At 42.9% G+C, this 25,394-nt stretch overlaps 1 protein-coding gene across 7 annotated transcripts; it reads right to left on the bottom strand.

Annotated features, from left to right (window-relative positions):
• Positions 1 to 397: 397 nt before the first annotated feature.
• Positions 398 to 25,363, bottom strand: tbc1d13 (TBC1 domain family, member 13). Of its 7 annotated transcripts, none has more exons than XM_061698929.1 (14): positions 24,106 to 25,363; positions 23,330 to 23,589; positions 22,672 to 23,233; positions 20,169 to 20,242; positions 20,048 to 20,088; positions 17,553 to 17,614; positions 16,435 to 16,534; positions 9,842 to 9,924; positions 9,548 to 9,707; positions 4,136 to 4,346; positions 3,756 to 3,919; positions 3,181 to 3,341; positions 3,028 to 3,085; positions 398 to 2,773 (listed from the first exon to the last, which is right to left on the bottom strand). In XM_061698929.1, exons 3-14 carry the CDS (start codon positions 22,731 to 22,733, stop codon positions 2,708 to 2,710), a joined length of 1,242 nt encoding a protein of 413 aa, XP_061554913.1. In that variant the 5' UTR covers positions 22,734 to 23,233; positions 23,330 to 23,589; positions 24,106 to 25,363; the 3' UTR covers positions 398 to 2,707. The 7 variants fall into 7 exon arrangements, with proteins under 7 accessions (XP_061554913.1, XP_061554915.1, XP_061554916.1 ...); XM_061698931.1 differs by having other exon boundaries at positions 22,672 to 23,230; XM_061698932.1 differs by having other exon boundaries at positions 22,672 to 23,589; positions 24,106 to 24,229; positions 24,452 to 25,363.
• Between the last annotated feature and the right edge of the window lie 31 nt (positions 25,364 to 25,394).

The following is a 25,394-nucleotide window of genomic DNA, read 5'->3' as shown; positions in this document are numbered from 1 at the left end:
CTAATATTGTACAATCTGGCAATCGCTTGCCGTGTCTACTCATGAACGTACATGAACTGGCGCCCCCTGGGCACGTCCCAGAAGCACGGAGACAGGGTTGGTTGCAGAAGAAAAAGATTCCTCCCACATCGCCAAAACATGAATGGTTGGTTAATTGACAACTCGAAATTGGTCCCAGGTGTGGATGTTAGCGCGTGAATGTTTGTTTGAATATTTGGATTACACATTTGAATGTAATGGTGAGCAACATGAAGAACTCTCACCATTTCTTTTAATTTAAATATACCATCTATTGACCAACGCCCTCCTACTTTGCTTGGACATCAAGTACCGTACTGCATATGGTTTCTGCGAAACAGAAATCAAACCCTTGAAAGGTAGGTTATACCATCTTTATAATGCACATTTGAAAACAAAAACATATGCATAATTATTAACACTGGAGTCGTTACAAAATCATGAATATAAAGTTTGGAAGATGCAACCTGACAGGTTTTACAAGTACATTGTATCCCTTCCGCCACAACGCCAACTTGAATTTTAAGATGCTTCACGATGGTTTACGTCGCACAGATCTGGAATATCGGGTTCTTTTGGTGATACAAAAGGTGCCTTTGTAATATTTTAACATGAGTCAAGACGTGCGTGTCTCGTTGCAATTAAAAGGTTTTGCAAAGCTGGAGGCTTTTACAATTACTCTAAGTAAAATGTTACTTCCTTGCTGTTTTTCTTTTAAAGTCATACAAGTACTGATCAGACACCATTGTCCCCCAAAGTTTTTTGGGACAATGGTTTTACATTGACAACAGATAGCCCAGTTTACCTTCTCTTTTCCACCCTTTCCCCAGTGAATATACATTCCTTAAGTAGCTTTTTGATAAGAAAAAAACGTGTTCATGCCGAAGACAGTTGAGCGAGACCAGTATACCAAGTAGGGACGAATCATGAGATACGCCACATTGACATTTGTTTATTTTTTTTTTTTTAATTGTATATTCTATATACAGCACTGGAAGTATGGTGGTGGTACATGCTACTGCATTTTGCGCAGACGGCGACGGTTCAAATCTTGGCAGGTGCCTCGATAGCCAGCCACTACTGGTCCAAAACCCGGATTAAAAAAACGGGTGGGTTGCGTCGGGAAGGTCCCCCGATGTCCAAACTGTGCCAAACAAATCGTGCTGCGGTGACCGCTGATGGGACAAGCCGAAAGCCGCAACAACATACTCTGCATACGTATAACGCACACTGAAAATTGAGTTTGCATTATAGACATGATAGAGACCGACCAAAACACTTGTACATTTAGCCAATCTCGCAAGTAATTCATCTACAAAGAATCCCGTTGACTGTGTATGTGCACGTTACATTCCAATAAACAGCATCAAGATTATGTCACTGGCGGCACAGATTGTCACTTTAGTTTACTTACAGATTAACCTTGTTCACGTGTTTTTGAGTGGATGATATGTGGTAGACTAAGGTTTTCGAGATACATTCTGTATATTCACATTCACATTCCAAACCGACTCAGGGCTTGCATTGCAGTGTTTTCCTCTGTCGAGGAACTGGGAGGAAGCATTTGTGGGAAAAAAAATAAAATAAAATGTGGGTTCGTCATACAGTGATAACCTTACAATGTTTAAAAGAAAGAGAGAAAGAAAAAAAAAAAAAAAAAAAAAAAAAGGTGACATCACAACACAAACAAATGTCCCCAATTGTGGGGACTGAGTGATCGCACAAAAGGCACAGAATCTGCAAAGGAAAATAAGATGGATGAGGACAGCTATCCCAAGGTAGCTCCTTTGAGCTCTCCCCACGCAGAGGAAAAAAACATGTACAAGCCCGCCGTCACATACTGTCCATAATGTACAGTAAATCATATCAAATGCGTAAAACAGTGGACGTGTCACACAAATGTTTCACTTGTAATATGAACCTGGAATCATCAATTAATATTCTTTCAAAACTTTGAGACATACAAATGTTGGCAAATACTAGTTACTTCATTTATAGCATAACATTTGGTAGTGCAAATGATCCTTGGAAGTTTTTTTGCAATTCAGTAATATTTAATTCTGTCAGGGTGATACAGTACAAAATGTTTCAATTCATCACAAGGCTAAAGGCACAATGCTTAAGTAATAACGATTTTCCAAAACACGATGCGAGTCTCATCACTTCATAATTACCCTTCAAATACCGACACTTGTCAAATTCGACACAGGATTCATCAGGTTTTTAAAATAGCACAAAGGCCAAAAACATAGGAAAGGAAAACATGCACTACTGCTCAAACTAATTTAATATGCTTCCAAATGGTATTGCAGTGTTTCATTAAAATCTTGTCGCCCTTGTTGAGCATCTGTGGAATGTTTTCATTCACGTAACATGCCTCCTGCAGATGCAAACTCAGTCAGAACAACGAGTCTCCATAGGAGAGATGGCTGAGAATGGAGGATGACCCCAGGGACCTTGTTCCCCATAATGCAATGAGATCCATTTCCTCCTCACCACAAGTTCTCTTAGCAGTCCACTCTGATCACAATATCAGTCATCCAGTTAAAAGGCAATATGATGCCCCCCCCCCCCACACACACAACACGTGTTCAGGTCCTTAAACACAATTGATAATGCTTTGTTGTTGTTTCGGCTTCCACTCACCGCATCTGAGAGGAGGCAGCAAATGGAAGGAGAGAGAATAGGGTTAGGAGTTGTCTTGCAGCTCTTTGGCCTTAGTCAGAATGGTGTGGACATCTGAGATGGGGTAATCCTGAGTAAAAAACAACCAAACAAGGCAGGAACAAAATAAGCATCCAGTAGTGATATGCATGAATGGGTGGTGATTTGGAATGGCAGTAAAAGTTTGCTGGATATTATATTATATTCATCCTTAAAGGCTTAATTACAAATAGTTGACACTCTAAAGCTTACACCTCGTCCTTTGTAATGACTGTAATGGAATGGAAGCTTACACACCAAGGAACTGAACAAACGCCTTTGTTGCATTTTCCAAAAGTCACCTACCTGTAATAATCTCATATTCGCTGTGAAGTCTCCTGCCAGGAGGTTAGCCCGGATCAGTCTGTTTAAAAAAAAAAAAAAAAAGTCAAGACAAACCATGAGTAACATGACAAAGCAGAAGCATTTATCTTCGAACTGTGGGGCTGAGCGTCTCACATGAGCATGGCACAGCAGACCAGGATGAGGAAGTGGAAGCGGTCCTGGTCGGAAAACAGACTATCCCAAATGCGGATGACATCTGGCAGGAGGAACTCCTGTGATAACAACAGGGTCAGCCACCGGAAGGTGAAGTACTGAGGCTTGATATTCTGTTCTAGCTGTGCCAAGAAAAAGGAGAAGACACCATTAATGCCAGAAGGAAATTTTGGGCTTAATAAGAAGCCCTTCAAATGGCGGCAGGGGTATGCTGACACCCATTTAACATGAGTTTGAATGTGTATGGTATATTCTGACCACGGCCAAATCCCAATTTATGAGGGTGTGCACTTGTATCAGTCACAACGGTTTTAAAGAAAGAAAAAAATAAAAAGAAAAAAAAGAAAAGAAAAAAATAAGGGTTTTCAATGAGTTTTCTTGGTCACATAACAAAAACCTGGCATTCGAACAGGGGTGTGTAGACTTAATATCCACAGTATATATATCCAAAGAATGGCCTGCATAATAGGGTTAAAGATATGCGAGCAAAATGACCAATTTCTTTGGGACGACAGAAAAGTGGATCATGTCCTTACCAGCTTGAGATAGAGCTCCAGGTCTTTTTCTTTGAGCATAGAGTACACACTCTCCATCTTGTATGTAATGCCACACTGGGAATCATCCAGGCTCTTGATGAAATTATCTCTGTTTTCTGACATTAGGTTGGTAAAACAGAAGAATGTATCTGCTTCTGCATGCTCTGAAAAGAAAAGAAAAAAAAAAGGATACTATTTAGGTATTCTAATATAATGAAATGTCAGTTGCCTTTCCGTTGCTCCAATTAACAATTTAACACAATAGGAATTTGACTTTTTACCAAAACTAAATGCGTCTATGGTTGAATAAATGACACGCAGGGATTACACAGGGTTTCATTTGAATGAAATGTTAAAGAGTAACAACAAGGGGACCTCACCTTTCCATTGGCTGTTGGGGTCTGTGGCAAAGGTATAGTAAATTGGACCAACAATTTCATTCATGCCCTGAACATAAGCAATCCCAGGATTGAGTTTGGCATAGATGAAGAGGATGCGCTCCACCACTTCCCAATGTGCTTCACTACCATTGGGCAACACCTCGTATTCATTCGACGGATACAGGTTCAAAGACCTTCCAGGGGAGCTGACCTGGGAGAACAGATCCAATTAACTCAACATGACGTTAGTAACTGTGCAATTATTGAATTAAAGGGTTTATTCAGCACATGTTTGCGGCGTGTGATGTAATTTCACCCATAAAAAATATAAAGCAGTCTAAAGGCACTTTCACACTGCATTTTGTTTGCACGGCGCGCACTGTGGGGTGGGGCGCAGGACAGCGCGGGGCCAACAACAGCATGGGGCAAGACTGCACCTATTTGGTGCTGGTTTGCGAAGTGACCGAACAGGAAGTAGCCTGGTGCTTCGTCCGGCTGGATTGGACATTTAAGTAGGCCACGGCCAATCAATACGTAGTGTATGTGTCACCGTTTCAACGGAAAGCCCGAGCCTACAATAATTAAGAGGAGGAGACGAGCAGCAGCAAAAAGAAGGGGTATGGGTTCGTCCGTTTCTAATGGCAAGGGAGGATCTGAGGGAGTTTCGGCTCGTCTGTGGTCTCCAGCTCATGTAGACCGCTTCGAGGGAACAGTTTATTATTATTTTTTTTTTACATCATCACATTGCATCATCTGTCCTATGTCCCAGCGTTCAGGACACTGGAGCACTGCTCTTATCACTGGTTACTCCAATTTCTCCTCCATGCTTATTTTTTTGTGTTGAACTTGGCCTAAATCTCTGGCCGTTTATTCTGAAATCACCTGTTGGACGCGCAGAGATGTTGTCACAACGAGCTGCACCCACGTTTACCATTTTTCTATTTGGGCGCGCCTGTCGTGGCACCGCCATCTTTCGCGGCACGACATGCCTTGTGGTGCGGCAGCACATACGCTGAATGGGTTGGTAGACAGCGCGCTGCACTGTTCTATGTGCGGTGTGAAAGGGCCGTAAGACAAAAAATGTAAATGTTATGTTGTGGAGATAAAATAGCAGTTGGAAAGGGGGCGTGGGGGAGGGAACATCAATAAAACTGAAAACTTAACATTACAGTTTAAAATATCAATTTAAATACACTATCTGACATGAACTCAGACTAAAGTTTTATGAGGATTACTTAAATTATTTCTATTTGCTACACTCCAGAATCATGAGACAATTTCTTTAAAGACAAATTTACAATACTTTCTTCAGTCAGAAATTTACATACATTTCATTTAGTGATGTAACAATGCATTCAATATTGCTGTATATATTGATCCAACAGGATCGATCTGCGCACGGCAAGTTAGCCTTTCGGACATAAATATATCAATTTAAATAGTTTTAAAAGGTAATCCATCAATTGTATCGATACTAGGTTGCTTGTTTCTGTGTGTCCTGCGACTGACTGGCAACCAGTTCACGGTGTACCCCGCCTCCTTCCTGAAGGTAGCTGAGATGGCCTCCAGCACTGCCGCGATCCGCTTGAGGATAAGCGGTTCAGAAAATTGATGGATGGATGAATTGTTTTCCATCGTATCATTCTAAATGAACCGATATCGTCCCTGAATCGGCGACCACGAGTTGTGATACAAGTTGAATCGTTGCTAAAATGAATCGTTACAGCCCTCATTTTATTAGTATTTGGTGCCATTGCCTTTAAACTGAATGACTTGGGCATACGAATATCATTCCACAAGCTTCTCACAACGGCAGGAATTCTGGCCGATTGGAGAAACTGGGTGCTTCCCAGACAGCCTGCCGTCGGCTTGCGGAGTGGCCACCTCTGTTGCCGGGCTGAAGCGGGGAGGGCGGGTATGTCAGTCTGCCTAAGGGGTGGGCCGGCGCACGCCCACGCATGCCCCGTGGCAGTGTGTTTTGGGTCATTGTCTTGTTGCATGATGAAGCTTCTCCCGTTTAGTTCAGATACATTTTTCTGTAAATTGACGGACAAAATGGTTTTGTAGACTTCAGAATTCGTTCTGCTGCTACCAACGTGAGTTGTCATAAAATAAAGACATGCAAGCCCAAGCCATGACATTATCTCCACCATGCTTCACAGATGAGTGTGTGTTTTGGATCATAAGCAGATCCTTTCTTTCTCCATACTTTGACCTTTCCATCACTTTGGTAGAAGTTAATCTTGGTCTCATCAGTCCATAAAACTTTCTTTCAAAGCTTTTGTGGCTCATCTCTGTCCTTCTTTGCAAAATCCAATCTGGCCTTCTGATTCTTTTTGCTGATGAGTGGTTTGCATCTTGTGGTATGGCCTGAATATTTCTTCTTTTGAAGTCTTCTTTGAACAGTGGATTGTGATACCTTCACCCCTGCCCCGTGTAGGTTGGCAGTGATGTCACTGACTGTTGTTTTCACATCTCTCACAATGTTTCTGTCATCAACTGCTGTTGATAAACTTGGCCGACCTGTTCGATGTCTGTTGCTCAGTACACCAGTAGTTTCTCTCTTTTTCAGAACATGCTAAATTGCATTAAATTAAAAGCTGGAATTCTGAACTTTTGTCTCATATTCATCTTTTGATCTGAAACCCAAATGTCTTCGGGTATCCAACAAAAACAAAGGAATTGACATTGCCGTTTCAATCCTTTTGGAAGGGACTGTATAACCCAAGTAAATGTAAAATGCTGTGTTTAAATGGTTTAGTTACCTAGCCGTGAGTGCAAAAGTAATTACCCCCCTTGTTAAATAATTAATTGTGGCTAATCACAACTTTTGCTTAATTTTCACTGATCATACCCAAGTCCGATTACCTCCAGACCAGTTCAATCAAGAAATCACTCAAACAGAATCTGTCTCGACAAAATCAAGTCGGACAAAAGATATAAAAAAGCTGCAACAATGACACGATCCAAAAAAATCTCAGAACAGTTGAGAAATAAAGTAATGGAAATCTATCAGTCCGGAAGGGTTACAAAAGCTATTTTTAAAGCTTTAGGAGTCCAGTGAACCATCAGGACATGGAACATGGAACAGTGGTGAACCTTCCCGGAAGTGGCCAGCCTACATAGATAACTCCAAGAGAACATCAATGACTCATCCAGGAGGCTACAAGGGAATTCAGGATAACTTCTAAAAGAACTGCAGGCCTCCCTTGCCTCAGTTAACGTCAGTGTTTATGACACAACAATAAGGAAGAGACTGGGTAAAAATGGAAGTTCCATGGCAAAAACCAATGTTGACCAAACAGAACCCAAAGGCTTGTCTTACTTACAAAAAAAAAAAAAAAACATCGGAATGACTCCCAAGACTTTTGGAAGAATATTATATGGACTGATGAGACGAAAGTTGAGCTTTTGGAAGGTGTATGTCTCGTTACGTCAACGTTAGCACAGCATTTCAGAAAAAGAACATCATACCAACAGTCAAACATGGTGGTGGTCGTGTGATGGTCTTGGGCTGCTTACTCCTTTAGGACCTGGACAACCTGCAATGATTGTTGGAACCATGAATTCTGCTCTTTAACAGAAAATCCTAAGGAAGAATGTTCTGCCATCAGTTTTTGCCCTTAAGCTAAAGCGCACTTGGGTTCTGCAGCAGAATAACAATCCAAAATACGTCAACAAGTCAACTTCTGAATGGCTTAAAACAACAAAATGAAGGTTTTGGAGTGGCCTAGTCAAAGTCCAGACTTGAATCAGATTGAAATGCAGTTACATGACCTTAAAAAGGCCGTTGATACTCGAAACCCTCCTTTTTTGCTGAATTCAAACAATTCTGCAAGGAAGAGCATGTGAAAGACTCATTGCCAGTTATAGAAAACGCTTGATTTCAGTTGTTGCTGCTGCCCAATTATTTATTACTTTTAGGAGGCCATTACTTTTTCACACTGGGCCAGGTAACTGTGAATAGTTCCATTTTTTCCTTTATAAATTAAATAATTTAAAAACAGCATTTTAAGTTGACTTTGGTTATTGTTATATTTGTGTGATCTTTACATTTGTTTGATGATCTTTAAGTGGGGAAACTGCAAAAATTCAAGAATTTGGCAAGGCAGCCAATACTTTGTCACGGCACTGTAATTTCGAAAAATAAAAATCACAGGAGGACGGAATGCTTTGCAATAATTGATTGTCCTGACCCTGCTACCGCTACGTCTAATTCTTGCTCGTTATATACAGTAAATTCGGACTGTCTAAGAGGCAGTGGAGGTGTCGGAGTGTGACGGGGCGTGGGGCGACAGAAGGAGGAGGAGTGTGCTAGCATGAATGAAGGCTTGAGGGAGATCTCGGTTTTGTTTTTTTGGCATAGTTACGGGACCGACGTTCACCCTTTATTTTCAAGTTAAAAAGATTGTTGCTTCAGCACCGCTCGTCCTCAAGTCATTGTCTAAGGAGACGGACGCAACAATATGTTATCTGCCTCTTCTCTGTTCCAGGGGGGCATTTGGTGAATTCGCTGATGGCTGACATTAAGATTTAGGCTGTTCCTCAGCTAGCGTTAGCACATGCCTTTTCATTTTGTGCTCAAAGCGCTTTTGTTAGATTGTATTTGAGGATAGACTTGCAGATTTATTTTACAAGTGACCGTGCTCCTGGTCTCTCTCATGTTTACTAAAATATTTCCACACTCTTGAGGTACCGGTCCTAGATTACCGCGCTGACCACCTGTTGATTTCAGGCAGGTCTTAGCGTTGTTAATGCCAAAACGAATGATTGGCGATTAATCAACTTGAAGCTCTCATGTCATTTTGGAGCGCTAAAGTCTACGTGTCGAACTACTACGATACGATACTAATATGGACGGTGACAATTGCTTTCAACACAAACGGGAGGGAGAACTGAGTCTTCACACGCTTCCAGCTATCCCCTTTCACAGAGACCCTGTCCCACCTCACGCCTGTGCTACAACCTCGAAAGGCAGAAAATATGCGTGTCAACTTCTCAGTCGTGTTGGTACCTTCCACACAGAACAGCGCCAGACATGGGAAAAAGCTGGAAAATATAGATCAACTCCCCGGTGTTTAGCAAAAACCTTTAGTCCATTAATAGAACCATTGTTTTGCGATTAAGCTCAAGGCAATGCAATTTTAGGGGCACAAGAATTGCTGCACTCTTTCAGTCAAGTTTTAGTTTAAGCACACACATCACTTTATTTGATAATTCCACAAAAATGACATATCAAGAAGAAAAATTTTAAGCTAATTTTATTTAAGAGGAAAGAACACCGAACAAGCTAATGTTCTGTCGCGTTAATTTGCAAAAATAGGCTTGTTTCCCTTTGTCTTCACACTGTTATATATTGAACATAACTGAACAAGTGTTTTCCCCAAATAGACGAAAGACATTTATACGTACATTGGTTACTCCACTGCGGTTACGATTCACAGTTTGTGCTTTCAAGGTGGTTTGTTCCACTCTCCGACGCAATGTCTCATAATCATTCTGAGGGTCCAAGATAAGTTGGCAAGGGTAATCCGTAGGACGCTGAAAAAAGGCCATGTCTGGATACAGCCTCCTGTAAAATGTGAACATCCATGATATTTCACTGCAAAAGGCCTAATATTCAGTAATTCAGAATACTTCGGACCTATTTAAAAAAAGAGAACAAGAGAAGGCAGAAACAGTTCAAGTATTAGGTTAAGTCCATACCTTACATCCTTATCAATCTGAAGTAGAATTTCATTATCTTTGAAGTATGTGTTCCACCTGCTCTCTGGATTTGGATTCAGAGGCTGAAAAAGAAAACAAAGTTCTTGCCACTTGTGACTTAAACATGACCCCCTGATAAAAACAGTTTCTCTAGGGATTCTGCAGTGTTTTTGTTTTTTTTTTGGGGGGGGGGGGGCTGTGAGAGAAAATTGTGGGAACAGTATTGTGATTGTCTTCTTTAAATTGTTAGCAGCTGTGGTTGATCAAATGCAATGGGAGAGAAGGGGCGAGAAGAAAGCGAAGGATCCTTCGGACGTTTTTATCATCTGCAAACGTTTTGCCACTGCTTTCTCATTTTCTTATCGCTGGGAAAGCTGTGGAGAACAACATTGCTTCCCTTGTTGCCTTCAGACTGACCAAACCCTGCACAATGTGGCATTATAGTGATACTTTCTGACCCAGGCAACTCATAGCTCACCTTTCAGGAGGCCAAACTATGTGCACAGTAAACATAAGTAATGGCAACTTCCAAACGCCAAACATGCATTAAACATGAGGATTTGTACAGTAATGTTTTAACAACTACCAGTACATTTTAAACAGGAGAACAATGATGCTACACGTATGTGCCAAAAAATTTGAATATCGAGGGAAATAATAAACTAATTATTATTTCAATAATTAGTTTAAAAAAAACAAAAAAAAACTTTTATTATATTAGTTCACCACACACAAAGTGAAATGTTTTAAGCCTTGTTTCAATTTGTATGATTATGGCAGAAAAACCAAAACAAATAAAACAAATCCAGTATTTCCCAAAATCAGAATATTTAATGTGACCAACAAAAAAGGATCTTAAACAGAAATGTTGGCATTCTGAAAAGTGTATTAAGGTAATATGCCCTCAGTACTTTGTTTGGCCTTCTTTTGCATTAATTACAGCATCAAGGCGGCGTGGCATGGAGGTGATCAGCCTTTGGCACAATTCAGGTGTTATTGTAACCAAAGTTACTTTGATATTGGCCTTCAGATAGTCTGCATTTCGGGATTTCTGTTCCCTCATCTTCCTCTTGACAATACCCCATAAACTTGAAATGGGGTCCAATTCAGGCAAGTTTAAAACTTAAAAATAAGATTTTAGATCACTGCTATACTACACTAAATAATGCATACCGTGCTATCCCCATCCAGCTCTGGGCTCGTCGGATCACTGCTCAATTCACTTAATACCAACATACAGGAAAAAATGTGCGAAGCCTATGGTGACAACAGTGAAGAAGTGGACCAATGAAGCAAAGATAGAACTTCAAAGCTGTTTAGACTGGAGTGCCTTTGAAACGTAAAACTGGCAGCCTGGATGAATATACAGACACTGTTACATCCTACATCTGTTTCGGTGAAGAGGTGTGTGTACCAACAAAGTCATTTTGCACATTTAATAACAACAAGCCGTGGTTCACTGCCAAACTTAAGCAACTTCGCCAGGCTAAAGAGGATGCCTATCGAGGTGGGGATAGAGCCCTGTATAATTGCGCAAGAAACCAGCTGACTAAAGAAATTAACATCGCAAAGAGAAATTATGCAGTAAAGATAGAAAAGCAGCTTACAGCTAACGACTCTAAATCAGTCTGGCGTGGATTACAATCGCTAACCAATTACAAGCGACCATCCTCCCAAGCTGTGAACAATAAAGGACTAGCTGATGACTTGAACATCGTCTACGGCAGATTTGAAAAGGACACTTTCACACCCCTCACCCACCACCATCACACCTCTGAGTCCCCTTCCTGCATTGACCATCCACGAACAGGATGTGAGACGAATCTTCAAACAACAAAAGATCAACAAAGAGGCAGGCCCACACCTTGTGTCCCCATCCTGCTTCAAAGTCTGCGCGGACCGGCACACACACAGATCATCAACAGATCTCTGGAACTGTGCTAGGTATCATCCTGTTTCAAACGCTCCACCATCATGCCAGTCCCCAAGAAACCTCGGGTCTGAATAACAACAGGCCTCTCGCCCTGACCTCTGTGGTCATAAAGTCCTTTGAACGCTTCGTGCTGGACCATCTCAAGAGTGTCACAGGTCCCGTGGTGGACCTCCTGCAGTTTGCCTAGTGAGCAAACAGGTCTGTGGATGACACAGTTAACATGGGACTGCACTTCATCCTAGAACACCTCAACGGCACGGGGACATACACGAGGATCGTTTTCGTGAACTTCAGCTATGCGTTCAACACCATCACTCCCAAGCTCCTCTCCTCCAAGCTTCTACACCCCATCTACCCTTGAGGACTTGCATGCTGCCAGAACTAAGACAAGAGCATGCAAAATCCTCTTGGAACCTCCACATCCTGATCATCACCTCTTTCAGCTCCTTCCCTCAGGTAGGCGCTATCGAACAATGCAAACTAGAACTAGCTTCTTCCCTCTTGCCATTAACAGCATGTTCAGTTAACATTAACTTAACATGCTGTCAATTTGGTCTTGAGATTGTAGTCACATCACCGTCGGGCCAATTATACATTATTCGTGCACACACTGTAGTAGTCTCGCCACTCTGCACTACTTGCATATCTGTTGTTGACCAATACTGGACACTCGTGCAATTGACATTGTTCTACATTATCCCACTACGAGTCACTCTTAACTGCATACATTTCTTTAACTCTCTCTGCCATTTGCACAATGGCCAATGCAACAGACTATTGTTGTTTTAGTCATTTCAAACTGCTCTAAATTGCTAGAGGACTCGGCATCATTTGCACAATTGTCAAAAATAAAATGTATCGGCATTACCACATTACTGGTAACTTTTTATTGCTCAATGGATGATGTTTTTATGTCTCAAAAGTATTCACTGTCAATGGACTTTCTGTTGTCATACTAGAGCGACTCCAACTACCGGAGACAAATTCCTTGTGTGTGTTTGACATATTTGGCAAATAAAGATGATTTTGATTCTGATGTTGAAAACTTTGTTTGCCATCTTGGCCCAGGAATCCTTGGAAGAAGAGATCTTGTATCGCAATGAGGCAATTCAAGAATAAGTAAAGGATAAATAAATAATATGAAAACATATATAGAAAACTGCAACATATTTTTTCAAGTTCAAGGTGGAGTTATTTTTCATTTTTAGGCAGACCCAGATGACAGCGCTTGCCATAAGTGAGAATGTGAGGCCAGGAGTGTTGTGCTTCTTCTGACTGCGAGTCGCATGCTATTGTTTCCGCTGTCGTTTCTGCCATGTTGCACATAAATGAGTCACTCTGAAAACTTTACTTCGGTGTGCAGCCACAGATATATTGTGTGTAGTCATATGACAACCTGCCTCAGTTTGATTGGTGAAAAGGAGTCAAACGTCGCTCGTGGTTATGTTGGATTAGTGAAACAGTCGTGACAGCGACCAAGGGACAAGTCTCTCAGACGAACCAAAACTAATAGATTGTGCAAGCAGTACGAGTTACATAAAAGTAGCAAAAGGAATGTAGCTCAGTGTAACGGAGTGAAAGTAGTTGTTCCACTTGACAATAACAAGTAAAAGATGGAACAAACTACTCTGACAAGTAGAATTTTGCCCCCAAAAAGTTACAGTACTAGTAAATGTAGTGCAGTAAGAGAAAAACAAATAATCAGCTTTGCAGAAAGAAGTGGATCTGCTAATGATCACACAAGCTCATCTGTGAAACCCAGTGGAGGTTTTGGTCATTCAAGGAGGACAATTTGTCTGCCAATTTAAAAGAAAGATATAACCAAAATGATTGGGAGCTCCTGAATCATGCAGCAAGATAATGACCAAAAACACACTACCAAGTTGCTCATTAAACCTAAACCATCCAGCCATCAATCCATTTTCCGTATCGCTTATGCTCACTCGGGTTGTGGGCGTGCTGGAGCTTATCCCAGCTGACTTCGGGTGAGAGGCAGGGTACACCTTGAACTGGTCGCCAGCCAATCGCAGGACACATATATACAAACAACCATTCACATGTGCTAATCAGTCGTCCACCGTGCCACTACATGTCTAATCATATATTTTATTTATTTATATTGCTATTGACATGAAAATTTCACCAGATTTTGGGAACAACCCAAGTAATCCATTCATAGAAATAAACTCAGAAATTAAGTTCTGTGTAACAATGTGAAATGACACAGGGGGAAAGTGTTGAACACGGCAACTGGTATTTATCAGAATCGGAATCATCTTTATTTGCCAAGTATGTCCAAAAAACACACAAGGGATTTGTCTCCGGTCGTTGGGGCCCCTCTCGTACGACAACAGACAGTCAATTGACAGAGAACACTTTGGAGACAGAAAGACATTGACAAAAAAAAAAAAAAACAGTCACTGAGCAATAAAGGGTTGCTAGTTATCTGGTAATGCCGGTACATTTTTATTTTTATTTTTTTGACAATTGTGCAAAAAGATGCAGAGTCCTCTAGCACTTAGAGCAGTTCGAATGACTAATATTGCAATAGTCCGGTGCAATGAGCATTGTGCAAAGGGCGCCGAGAGTAGTACGATAATCTGGGACAATGTTGACTGTGCAAATGTTACTCCTCAGTCAGTGTGCAAATGGAGCAGATGCTACTCTGGCATGAGTGGCCAGTATTGGTCAACAACAGATACGCAAATAGTGCAGCATGGCGAGACTAGTACAGTGAGTGCACGAGTCATGTATAATTGGCCCGACAGAAATGTGACAACGAACTCAAGAAAAAAAATTGGCAGCATGTTGCAATTGTAAGTTAGCCGTTTAAAAAGTTAATGGCAAGAGGGAAGAAGCTGTTGGAATGTCTGCTAGTTTTAATTTGCATTGTTCGCTAGCGCCTACCTGAGGGAAGGAGCTTCAAGAGCTGCTGACCAGGATGTGGAGTGTCCGAGAGGATTTTGCCGTGAGGGGTAGCTGTGGCGAAGGATGCCTCCTGAAGTCCACGATCATCTCTACAGTCTTGAGCGTGTTCAGCTCCAGGTTGTGTCGGCCGCTCCGCTTCCTGTCGATATGCAGACTCGTCACAGTCCTTGATGAGGCCGATGACGGTGGTGTCACCTGCAAACTTCAGGAGTTTGACAGTCGGGTGCGCTGAGGTGCAGTCGCTCGTGTAGAGAGAGAAGAGCAGCGGAGAGAGGACACAACCTTGGGGCGCCCCAGTGCTGATGCCGCGTGTGGATGAGGTGGCCTCCCCCAGCCTCACCTGCTGTGTCTAGCCCGTCAGAAATCTTAAATCCACTGGCAGATGGCAGGTGAGACGCTGAGCTGGAGAAGCTTGGATGAAAGGAGTTCAGGGATGGTGGTGCTGAACGCTGAGCTGAAGTCCACGAACAGGATCCTCGCGTAGGTCCCTGCACTGTCGAGGTGTTCTAGGATGAAGCGCAGTCCCATGTTGACTGTATCAGACCGGTTTGCTCGGTAGGCAAACTGCAGGGGGTCTAGCAGGGGACCTGTGACACTCTTGAGGTGGTCCAGCACGAGACGTTCAAAGGACTTCATGACCACAGATGTCAAGACGACAGGGCTGTAATCATTTAGACCCGAGATTGCAGGTTTCTTGGGGACTGGAATGATGGTGGAGCGTTTGAAACAGGATGGTACTTCGCACAGTTCCAGAGATCTATTGAAGATCTGAGTGAAGACTGGCGCAAGCTGGTCCGCGCAGACTTTGAGGCAGGATGGGGACACATGGTCTGGGCCTGCCGCCTTGTTAATCTTTTGTTGTCTGAAGATGCATTTCACATCCTGTTCGCGGATGGTTAACGCAGAAGTCGGTGGTGTGATAGGGTTCGGTGGTGCGGCTGCGTGGGTGTGGGGCGTGAAAGTGTCCCTTTCAAATCTGCAGTAGAAGATATTCAAGTTGTTGGCTAGTGTGCTATTGTTCTCAGCTTGGGGGGGGGGGGGGGTCGTCTCTTGTAATTGGTCAGCGATTGGAATGCATGCCAGACTGATTTTAGAGTCGTTAGCGCTAAACTGTTTTTCCAACTTTGCTGCATAGTTCCTCTTTGCAATGTTAATTTCTTTCTATGTAATCCTCTGTACAAAAGCCTTTGTTTGCAATGACAGGCTCAAGACGCCTCTTGTATGGAGAAACGAGTCGCATGCATTGCTCTGGTGTGATTTTGGCCCATTCCTCCACACAAGCGGTCTTCAAATCTTGATGGTTCCATGGGCTTCTTTTATAGAGCTTGAATTGGCAGTATGCTTTGTACCATTATCCTGCTGAAATGTCCACCAGCGTTTCATTTTCATCATCCTCGTAGATGGCAGCAGATTATTGTCAAGAATGTCTCAGTACTTTTGCCCATTCATCCTTCCTTCAATCATGTTAATTTTACCGGTACCATAGGCTGAAAAGCAGCCCCACACCATCATGTTCCCACCTCCGAACTTCACTGTTGGAATGGTGTTTTTTGGGTGAGGTGCACTGCCATTTCTCCTCCAAACGTGGTGTGCATCATGGCATCCAAAGTGTTTTGGAAATATATTTAGTGAGAAAAATGGTAATGTGTTCAATAATTATTCCTGCCCCTGTATGTAAAGAGTCTGTTGGTGTTATTTGGGTCAAGCAACACTGTAGAGCAAACAGACTCACGTGGTCTTCCATAGTAACGTCTTCTCTGGATAGGCCCAAGTTGGCTTTGGCAATGCCAGGTTGGATGATCATTTCTTTCAGAAAGTGGGAATACACCTCCCTATGACAAAAGAAATGGTTATGACGCAATTCCACCTTTCTTAGAAGTGTCCTGTTATTCTGTTGTACTCTATTTACAGGTCCAATATGTTGGCTATTTAGACCTCAACAGTGCCTCTCTAACATAGATTCAGAAAAAAATAATTAAAATTAATAAATAAATAAATAAAACTTGGTTTTGTCATACGGGTGTCCAGAAAAGGCCCCTCTGGCAGCTACTTCTGATTGATACCCAGTATCCGCTTTGTCCATATATGGCTAAGAAGGCCCCCTTTCCTCTATTTGGTTGCCCCCATTTCGATGACCCACTTGTGAGAGCACACGTTATGTTGACAGCGCTGGATTGGGAGCGGAGAGGTAGGCAGAGATCTCCGCGAGTGGTGTAGATAATCTCAGGAAATTCGAATGACCTGATTTCAGGCCTCTCGGCAGAAAAATCTTCTGTAACTCAGCGTGGATCATTTTAATTCATATTTCACATTTACTGAGGCACCATAGAGACTATATTCCATCCCAAATACCAGAAAAAGATGGTTTGGCAAAATACGGGTCCTTTAATCTCAAGAGATGAACGATTGTGGACTGAATCTTTTTGGAAGAAGAATTATTTTGAATCACAAAATAAATCCCCAGCTTTTGAATGCTGTTGTATTTGGGGTTTTTTCTTCATCTCTTCGTCATATGACAATTGAATATTGATGCTGAGCCCCGGGATGATTAATCATTAATAGTAACCGATATGAGGATACAATCTGGGTGTTAACATTAATTGGGAGTTTTTTGTTGTTGTTTTGAAAACTAAAAGATTAATTGCTTGACTGAAAACATGTATACTAAGTGGGGTCGGACATGGAAACTTCTTTACTTGGTTTGGAAAAGATGGCATTTTTTTGTCCTCTAGACAGTGTGAGAAGACCGTAATGTAAAGAACTGGGCGTGTCATGCCGAACACCACTGCCATTACTCTTGTTTTCACCGCTATTTCCATAAGCCTTTAACGTAGAATTTTTTTATCTTACCTTTCCTTTGTGAGGAAGGAATCCCATCGTGTCTGATCAAGAGGAAGGTAATTCAGAAGAATCTAAAGAGATTGGGACATAATTATGATTTAGAAACAGACATCACGTTAGACGCTACATGGGATAGAGACCCTTTCCAAAAAAAATTGAATATCATGAAAAAGAAAAAAAAAAAAAAAGTTTATTTCCAGAATTCCATTCAAAAAGTTGAACTTTCATCGATTATATATATATATATATATATATATATATATATATATAAACGCACGAAATCAGGAATTCAAACAAATTTGAATACGGTGAAGAAATCAGGCCAAATGTTGCAGGCCCTAAATGTTTTAAACTGAGTACAATAATGATAGCCTCTTTTTTGAAGAATATTTTCTAATTATATCAGCCAAAGTTCTGCTCGTTGTCAAGTAAGTGGAGCCCCCTGCTGCCATACAGCACTCTTCACTCAAGTTTGTTGCTGGAGAGTCACAGCAAGAACCGGGCCAATCGACGGCTCGTATCTCGAAAAACTCGCAAGTCGTGCCACTCGTATCTCGAGGTATCACTCTATTTTGTTGGTGTGAAGAAGACCACTACTCTGGTCCAAATGCTGTAAGCTAATCAAAGTTGATAGTACAATACTATATCTAAGGTAATTGCAGAATGCATAGATCATTTTACACTTGAAATTCTAAACATTTATTTACACCGCCCAAGTACATGTTGACGTAAAAATGTAAGATTCCATTTAAAATTAAATTTGCCTCATTTCTTTGCTTTTTTGTTTTGCGCTTAAGCGAATATTAAACATTTGGCACATAGGTATAGAGTCATTAACCCACTAAAGAGGCCCAAAAAAATGTCTTAAAGCCTGCCAAATTCGAATGAATAATATGTTTTTTTTTAATTATGTACAGTGGGGCAAAAAGTATGTCGTCAGCCACCAAGTGTGCAGGTTCTCCCACTTAAAGAGATGAGAGAGGCCTGTAATTTTCATAATCGGTGTACCTCACCTATGAGAGACAAAATGAGGGGGGGAAATATCCAGAAAATCACATTGGCTGAAGAATTTTTAAAGAACTTATTAGCAAATTATGGTGGAAAATAAGTATTTGGTCACCTACAAACAAGCAATATTTCTGGCTCTCACAGACCTGTGACTTCTTCTTTAAGAGGCTTCTCTGTCCTCCACTGGTTACCTGTATAAACACATTCACTGCCATTGACGGCTTTAGAAGTCAAATATCCATGTTAACTGGGAAGGCTGGCAGTGAATGAGTTAATGGCACCTGTTTGAACTCGTTATCAGTATAAAAGACACCTGTACCCAACCTCAAACAGTAATTTCAAGGTCCTGGAGTGGCCTAGCCAGTCTCCAGATCGCAACCTCATAGAAAATCTTTGGAGGGAGTTGAAAGTCTGTGTTGCCCAGCGACAGCCCCGAAACATCACTTCTCTAGAGGAGATTTGCATGGAGGCAGGTAACAGTGTGTGAAAACCTAGTGAAGAAAACGTTTGACCTCTGTCATTGCCAACAAAGGGTATATAACCAAGTATTTGTATGAGCTTTCGTTATTGACCAAATACTTTTTTTCTAGCATAATTTGCTCATAAATTGATGAAAAATCAGACTTTCTCCTTTTGTCTCTCATAAGTGAGGTATACCTACGATGAGAATTACAGGCCTCTCTCATCGTTTTAAGGGGGAGAACTTGCACAATTGGTGGCTGACTAAATACTTTTTTTTGCCCCACCGTACTCAAAAGCATTTGGGCTTTGTCACTGTTTTTAAAGCAGATGCGGCCGACTGGTTAGCCCCTGCCTTACAGTACCGAGGACCCGGGTTCAAATCCAGCCTCCCCTGTGTGGAGCTTGCATGTTCTACCCATAGGTGCGTAGGTTGTCTCCGGGTACTCCGGTTTTCTCAAGACATTCCAAAAACATGCACGGTAGGTTAATTGAAAAACCTGACAGAACTGGAGAGGATCTCCAAGGAGGAATGGCAGAGAATCCCCAAATCCGGGTGTGAAAAACTTGTATCACTCACAAAAAGACTTCGGGCTGTATTAGCGCAAAAGTGTGCTTCTACTAAACAGCAAAGGGTCTGAATACTTATGGCTGTGTGATATTTCACTTTTTCCTTTTTAATAAATCTGCAAAAATTTCAACAATTCCATTTTTTTTCTGTCACTATGGGGTGCCGTGTGTACATTAGTGAGGAAAAAAAACCATGAACTTAAATGCTTTTAGTAAATGGCTGCAATATAACAAACAGTGAGAAATGTAAGGGGGTCTGAATACTTTACAGACCCGCTGTATGTAATTTTACTAATAATTGGCATCATAATTTATTTTTGTGATTTCCGTTTTCTGCCTCGGTTTCCTCATTTACGGTTTTGCCCAAAATTGTTCTTTTTCGTGCGTCACTAATCAAAAGCAAACACATCAGACACAGTATCTGAATTTTTTTGTCCATCTCTATCACACTTTGTTTACACGTTTACCTTCCAGCAAAGTGCCCGTATGCCTCCTTCAAATGGAATTCCTAAGACGAAGGGAGAAATGGACGGTCAACCACTATTCACCGACTTATCAAAGCAATACATAAACATGGTGGAAAATTACCATTGAAGCACAGCTCTCTTAGTGTTTTCAAGTTTATGTTTTCTTCTGTCAAAGCTACCTTGAAGTCCTGTATTCTGTGAAAAAGAATAAGACCATTTTTAATCAGACCCACCGTCGAATTAAAGCGTCAGTTAAAGTGAAGTTGGACATTCTGTATATCAACATATTTGCACTTTGAAAACATCAACCAACTATATATAATTCACAGAAAACCATGCCGATGTAATCGATAAAAATAATTCTATATTGAAATACACTACTGTTTCTAAAACACCAACAAACAGACAATAGTAAGTTGATGCATGTACATGTTTTTAACCTTTGTTTATATATATACTTTTTTCAGTCAGTACATTTGTGTAAAATCATGTGCTCCTCGTAAGTAGTGAATGAACCCTACGTATACGTACGTGCATGTTTATGTGTAATACTACTGTACAATAGTGCAAGAAAAACATGCAAACAAAGTGAGAAAAACATGATGTATTTAACAGACTTGATATTTAACAATTATTTAGGGCAGTGAATATCAAATGGTGGGTCTGGACCCAAAAGTGAGTCGTGGAGCTCTTTTGGAAATGTTGAGGACAGGTTGTGAGAAATGACAGGGCGTCCTCGGTTTAGGATTGTACCAACATATGACAACTCTGCCCAGCTGGTGTGAAACAAATTCAGCTCTGGTAGTGCTGGTCCTGATGGTTTGGAGATCAGGTTTTTGAAGATTCGCGTATCCGATATCCGTGTGATTCAATCTATTCTATTGTAGAAAGTATGAAATTAATAGCAGTTGGTGTGTTCAATACGTTTTCCTTGTGTCGTTTCACGACCACACAACTTAATTTCTGAGCTCATTTGTTCTATTTTCTTTGTCTGTATGGATTACTTGGGTTGTTCCCAACATTTGGTGAAATTATTTTTCTAAAAAAAAAGGTAGAAAGGGTTGAAACGGGATTCACGAACAGAAACTGTTAAAAAGTGAACAGTACACGTTTCATTTCGGACGAGGATTTGACCCATTTTCGGCTCTACTACACTCCGGTGATGACAGTATGGCGGGGGGGTTGGTTGGTTATATTTGATCGAAAACGGGTCGGAACACTAACGGGGCCCAGCCCATTCATCCAATAAAACCCTAGTCTGTTATATTTTAGCTTCGACTAAATGTTCAAAAGCCACACAGTCAAGAAGATAGCCAAGCTGTTCTGAGAATCGCGTTATCAGCTGATATGCTAACGGAAAGCTAGTGTCGCTAGCTGTCGTAAGGGGCAGCTATTAGTATATTTGTCCGAACAACACAGTGATTTGTCTGACATTCCAAACAGTACAACAGTGACATGCAAGTGGGGCGATTTAAGCTAGCCCTTAGACAAAGCCCGAGGGTTCTGCTAGCCCCAAATGAAATGACGTGCCCGGACTGCTTTCGTCGCTGGACTGAACGGCGTTCGACTGTAATTTGCATCTTCGGAGCAATTCTCACGTCCGCCATCGCACTCAGGTGCACGTACCTGTTTTTGTATGCAACGGACATATCTGGGCAAGCGGGAATATTGTCATCCAACGACTTCCAAAAAGGCGTTTGCCTGGAGCGAGCGAGCGAGCCGTCCTGTCCGTCACTTCCGGCTTCACCACAAAGACGCCACTGCCTTCCGGGCTTGCACGTGACTGTGGTTACACAGCAGTCGAGGCGACATCTGGAGTGCTACGGTGACTTACGGGTTTCATTTGTGTGGACACCGAGTCCCACCGGAAGCACTTCTTCGCCATCGCGACCGGCATTCGCCGACAGTAGCGGAGTAGGACTAAGGGTTCGTCGAAATTGAAACGAATAAAAGGTTTGATTCCTAAAGAGTACATCGCATGTCATTGGAAGCCACCGTAACATATGCATTTCTTGAACATCAACGCCGCATTTAAATGGGGGAAAATACAACCCAAAACAGATGATTAAATATGAAAAATAAAACAGGACTGCACTTAGGCATTCTTTCGCACCCCCCTCATATGAGCGATTGCACAAGTGGATGCCCGGCGAGCCCGTGTCGGCGTTTGATGCTGTGTATTCAGTATTTATCTTGTACTTTATCACATTCTTTAAACCAGGGGCGTCAAACTCATTTTTGTCACGGGCCGCATCGCAGTTATGGTTCCACTCGGAGGGCTGTTATGGCCGCAGACCCATGTGATTGCCTCATACTAATTATTGAATGGAGAATTACTTTTGAAATCAGAAGTCAGTAAAAACGGTTTGTTCAACTCCAGTATGAATCCGTTTTATTTTAAAAAGGGGGGTTGGTCACAAAAAATGCTTGCAATAGCTCAATATCTTTAAAAGTGAAGCCAATTTGCAATTGTGGTATTTTAGCAAGAAACAGAAGGTCGACGCGCACTCTCGCTGGCCACGTAAAATGACGTGGCGGGCCAGATCTGTTTGGCACCTGTGCTTTAAACCGTAAAAAGATAGATTAATAGTTAGGGAAGAAGCAAGTTGCAAGTCAATGACTACCGTCTGGTAACGCTCACTCCCATCCTGATGAAGTCTTTCGAGCGGCTCGTCATGCACCACATCGAGACATCCCACTCCCCCTCCTTGGACCCCTTCCGGTTTGCATAACGGTCCAACCGGTCGGCCGATGACGCCGTCTCCGCCGCCCTCCGTCTGCCCTCACACGCCTGGACTTTTAACGACTCATATGTCAGACTTCAGCTCAGCGTTCAATACCACCATTCCTCAACTACCGATCTACATATTGGAGCGGCTGGGGCTCAACACTTCGACGTGCAACTGGTTGCTGGACTTTCTGACAGGGAGACCGCAGGAAGTACGGGTCGGCAGCAACACATCCAGCACCATCACTCTGAACATGGGGACCCGTCAAGGTTGTGTGTTGAGTCCCCTCCTCTTCGCCCTGCTGCCCTATGACTGCACACCGACATACAGCTCCAACCTCTTCGTCAAGTTTGCAGACGACACAACTGTGGCGGGTCTCATCAGCAACGGGGACGAGACAGACTACAGGAGTGAGGTGATCCGCCTGGCCGGGTGGTGCGACGTACATCGATCTCTCCTCAGATGTGGAAAAAAAACAAGGAAATTGTTGTGGGCACTCCCAGCATGCTCCCCTGAACATCAATGGTGCTGCGGTGGAGAGAGTGTGCAGCACCTTTTCCCAGTTTGATCCTGTCCTTCCACTGCAGATTCCTACCCTTCATCGGTTCCCAGTATCCCGATTTGGAGTGGATAATCAGCTGCACCCAACTGAAGCACAAATCCACCTGGTGGTCCGCGCCGAACTTATGGTTCACCGGGTACCAGTTAGCGGCTCCATTTCCGTGGTTCAGACCACTTCCTTTGGAGTACTTTCAATTACACGTGAGTCGGGAAGGGCAGGGTCACCGACGTGGACGTCTGCAACAGAGGGATCTGAAACACAGAGCGAGGACACAAGAGATGACAGTTGCTCCCGATAGGGTTCACAGCCCTTCGGCGGTTCCGTGTCCGGCTGGAGCGACGCCGAGGCTGGACCGGGCGTCAGGCGGCCGGTCAGGAGTTCAAAAGGGGTGAACCCTGTCCGGCGGTTAATCGCTTGCCTGATGGAGAACAAAGCAAGGGGTTAGGGCATGGAGCCAATTATGCCCTGTGCGTGCACACGTTTTCGCCAGCCGTTGTTTGACCGCGCGGTTCCTCCTCTCCACGTGGGCCTGGGACTGAGGATGGTAGACTGAGACAAATTTGTGCTTGAGCCCCAGCACGGATTCGACTGTAGCCAGCGAATTAGCCGTAAAAGGGCTACCATTGTCCGATCTGATTACTCGTGGAAACCCATATGTCGGGGTGTCATGGTTGACCAGCGCATTGATGACGGACGGCGTGTCCTCTTTTGCACAAGGATAGGCTTCGGGCCACCCAGAAAAAGTGTCGACAATCATCAATAGGTACCTTATTCCTTGGACTGGGACTACCATGTCGGTGCAGTCCATTACCACCACATCATTCGGGCATCGGCCCATCTCGGCGTGTTGCGGTTCCCTCTTCGTTGTAGGGCCAACGCTGAAATTCTGACCTATACCACAAGAAACACAAAACCCGTTTACCTCACGCAGAAGATCAGGGCGCAGCTTGTTCAGCATCGACACATAACTCTCATGTGTCGAGGCGTGTACTTCCTCAACCGCTGACCGCATGAACTTTCCTGTCGGTAACACCGATCTCCTAGGGCCTCTCGCCGGGCCAAACCGCAGCTTCTCCTTGTCGTCATACTCGGCACCTTTCTTTTGCCACTTACGTTTGTCCTCCTCTGGCGCCGCCTCTTGGGGGTCGCGCACTACATCAACCGTTACTGCAGGGGGAAAGTCGATCAACTGATCCTGTTTGACAACATAGTTACCGTCAGCATCCGTTTGATAGCCTGCTGCTTTCTCAGCCGCACCATTCCCACCATTCCCCCGGGCTACCAGCGTGCTCACTTGACCACAGCCACCTCCGCTGGCCTATCGACAGCCTCGCTCAGTCGTCGAATCAGCTCTGCGTGGGCCACTGGGTCTCCGGTGGACGTAACAAATCCCTGTCACCTTCAAGACATTCTTAGCCAACGCTTCTTTTAAAACAAGCCCGACTCCATTTCTACACCGTGGTCCAATAATTGAAACCCTGGCCCTAAACTTCTCGCCTTACTGCCTTTCCACCTGCTCTCCTGGACACACAATACATCAACCTTTTCATCCTAATCATCATGTCCACCGAGATTTCCCTGTCATAGTCCCAACATTCAAAGTCCCCACGTTCAGTTCTAGGCTCTGTGCTTTCCTCTTCTCTTTCTGCCAAAGAACCCGCGTTCCATCTCTTCTTCTTCTTCTTCGACTTCGACCCACAGTAGCTGAATTTCCACCGGTGGCGGACGTCGCTAACCCGGGCCACGACCGATCCGGCGTGGAATTCTTTGGATGAACGCTCATATTTGTTTGGCAAAGTTTGAAGCCCTTGATGACGCAACCCTCTGCATTTATCCGGGCTCGGGACCGGCCTACAGTTTGCACTGGCTTGTGCCCCCCCATCGGGCTGCATTTGTATTTAAACTGTTTATTATAATAATAATAATAATTGTTTATTATATATTTAAAAAAAGCCATACTACATATATGTAATATGGCATTTTCTTTCATCGCGTGACCGACAAATCTCATTGCCTTGACAAGATGAATGTTTGCTGTGCATCGCAAACGAGGAAA

Source organism: Phycodurus eques, chromosome 15 (assembly GCF_024500275.1).
Source record: "Phycodurus eques isolate BA_2022a chromosome 15, UOR_Pequ_1.1, whole genome shotgun sequence".
Lineage (NCBI taxonomy): Eukaryota > Metazoa > Chordata > Actinopteri > Syngnathiformes > Syngnathidae > Phycodurus > Phycodurus eques.
Note: the sequence above shows the minus strand (reverse complement) of the source record. Positions and strands in the feature narration are given on the sequence as shown.

Bases quoted from the DNA above. Each gene is read 5' to 3' on its own strand.
- tbc1d13 (XM_061698929.1), bottom strand. From the start codon at position 22,733: ATGTGGTGCATGACGAGCCGCTCGAAAGACTTCATCAGGATGGGAGTG. The intron at 9,925-16,434 runs GTGAGTCTGTTT...TTTCTTTTTCAG, and splicing joins ACGTTACTATGGAAGACCAC to CCTCTGAATCCAAATCCAGA. The intron at 9,708-9,841 runs GTATGGACTTAA...CACATTTTACAG, and splicing joins CAGATTGATAAGGATGTAAG to GAGGCTGTATCCAGACATGG.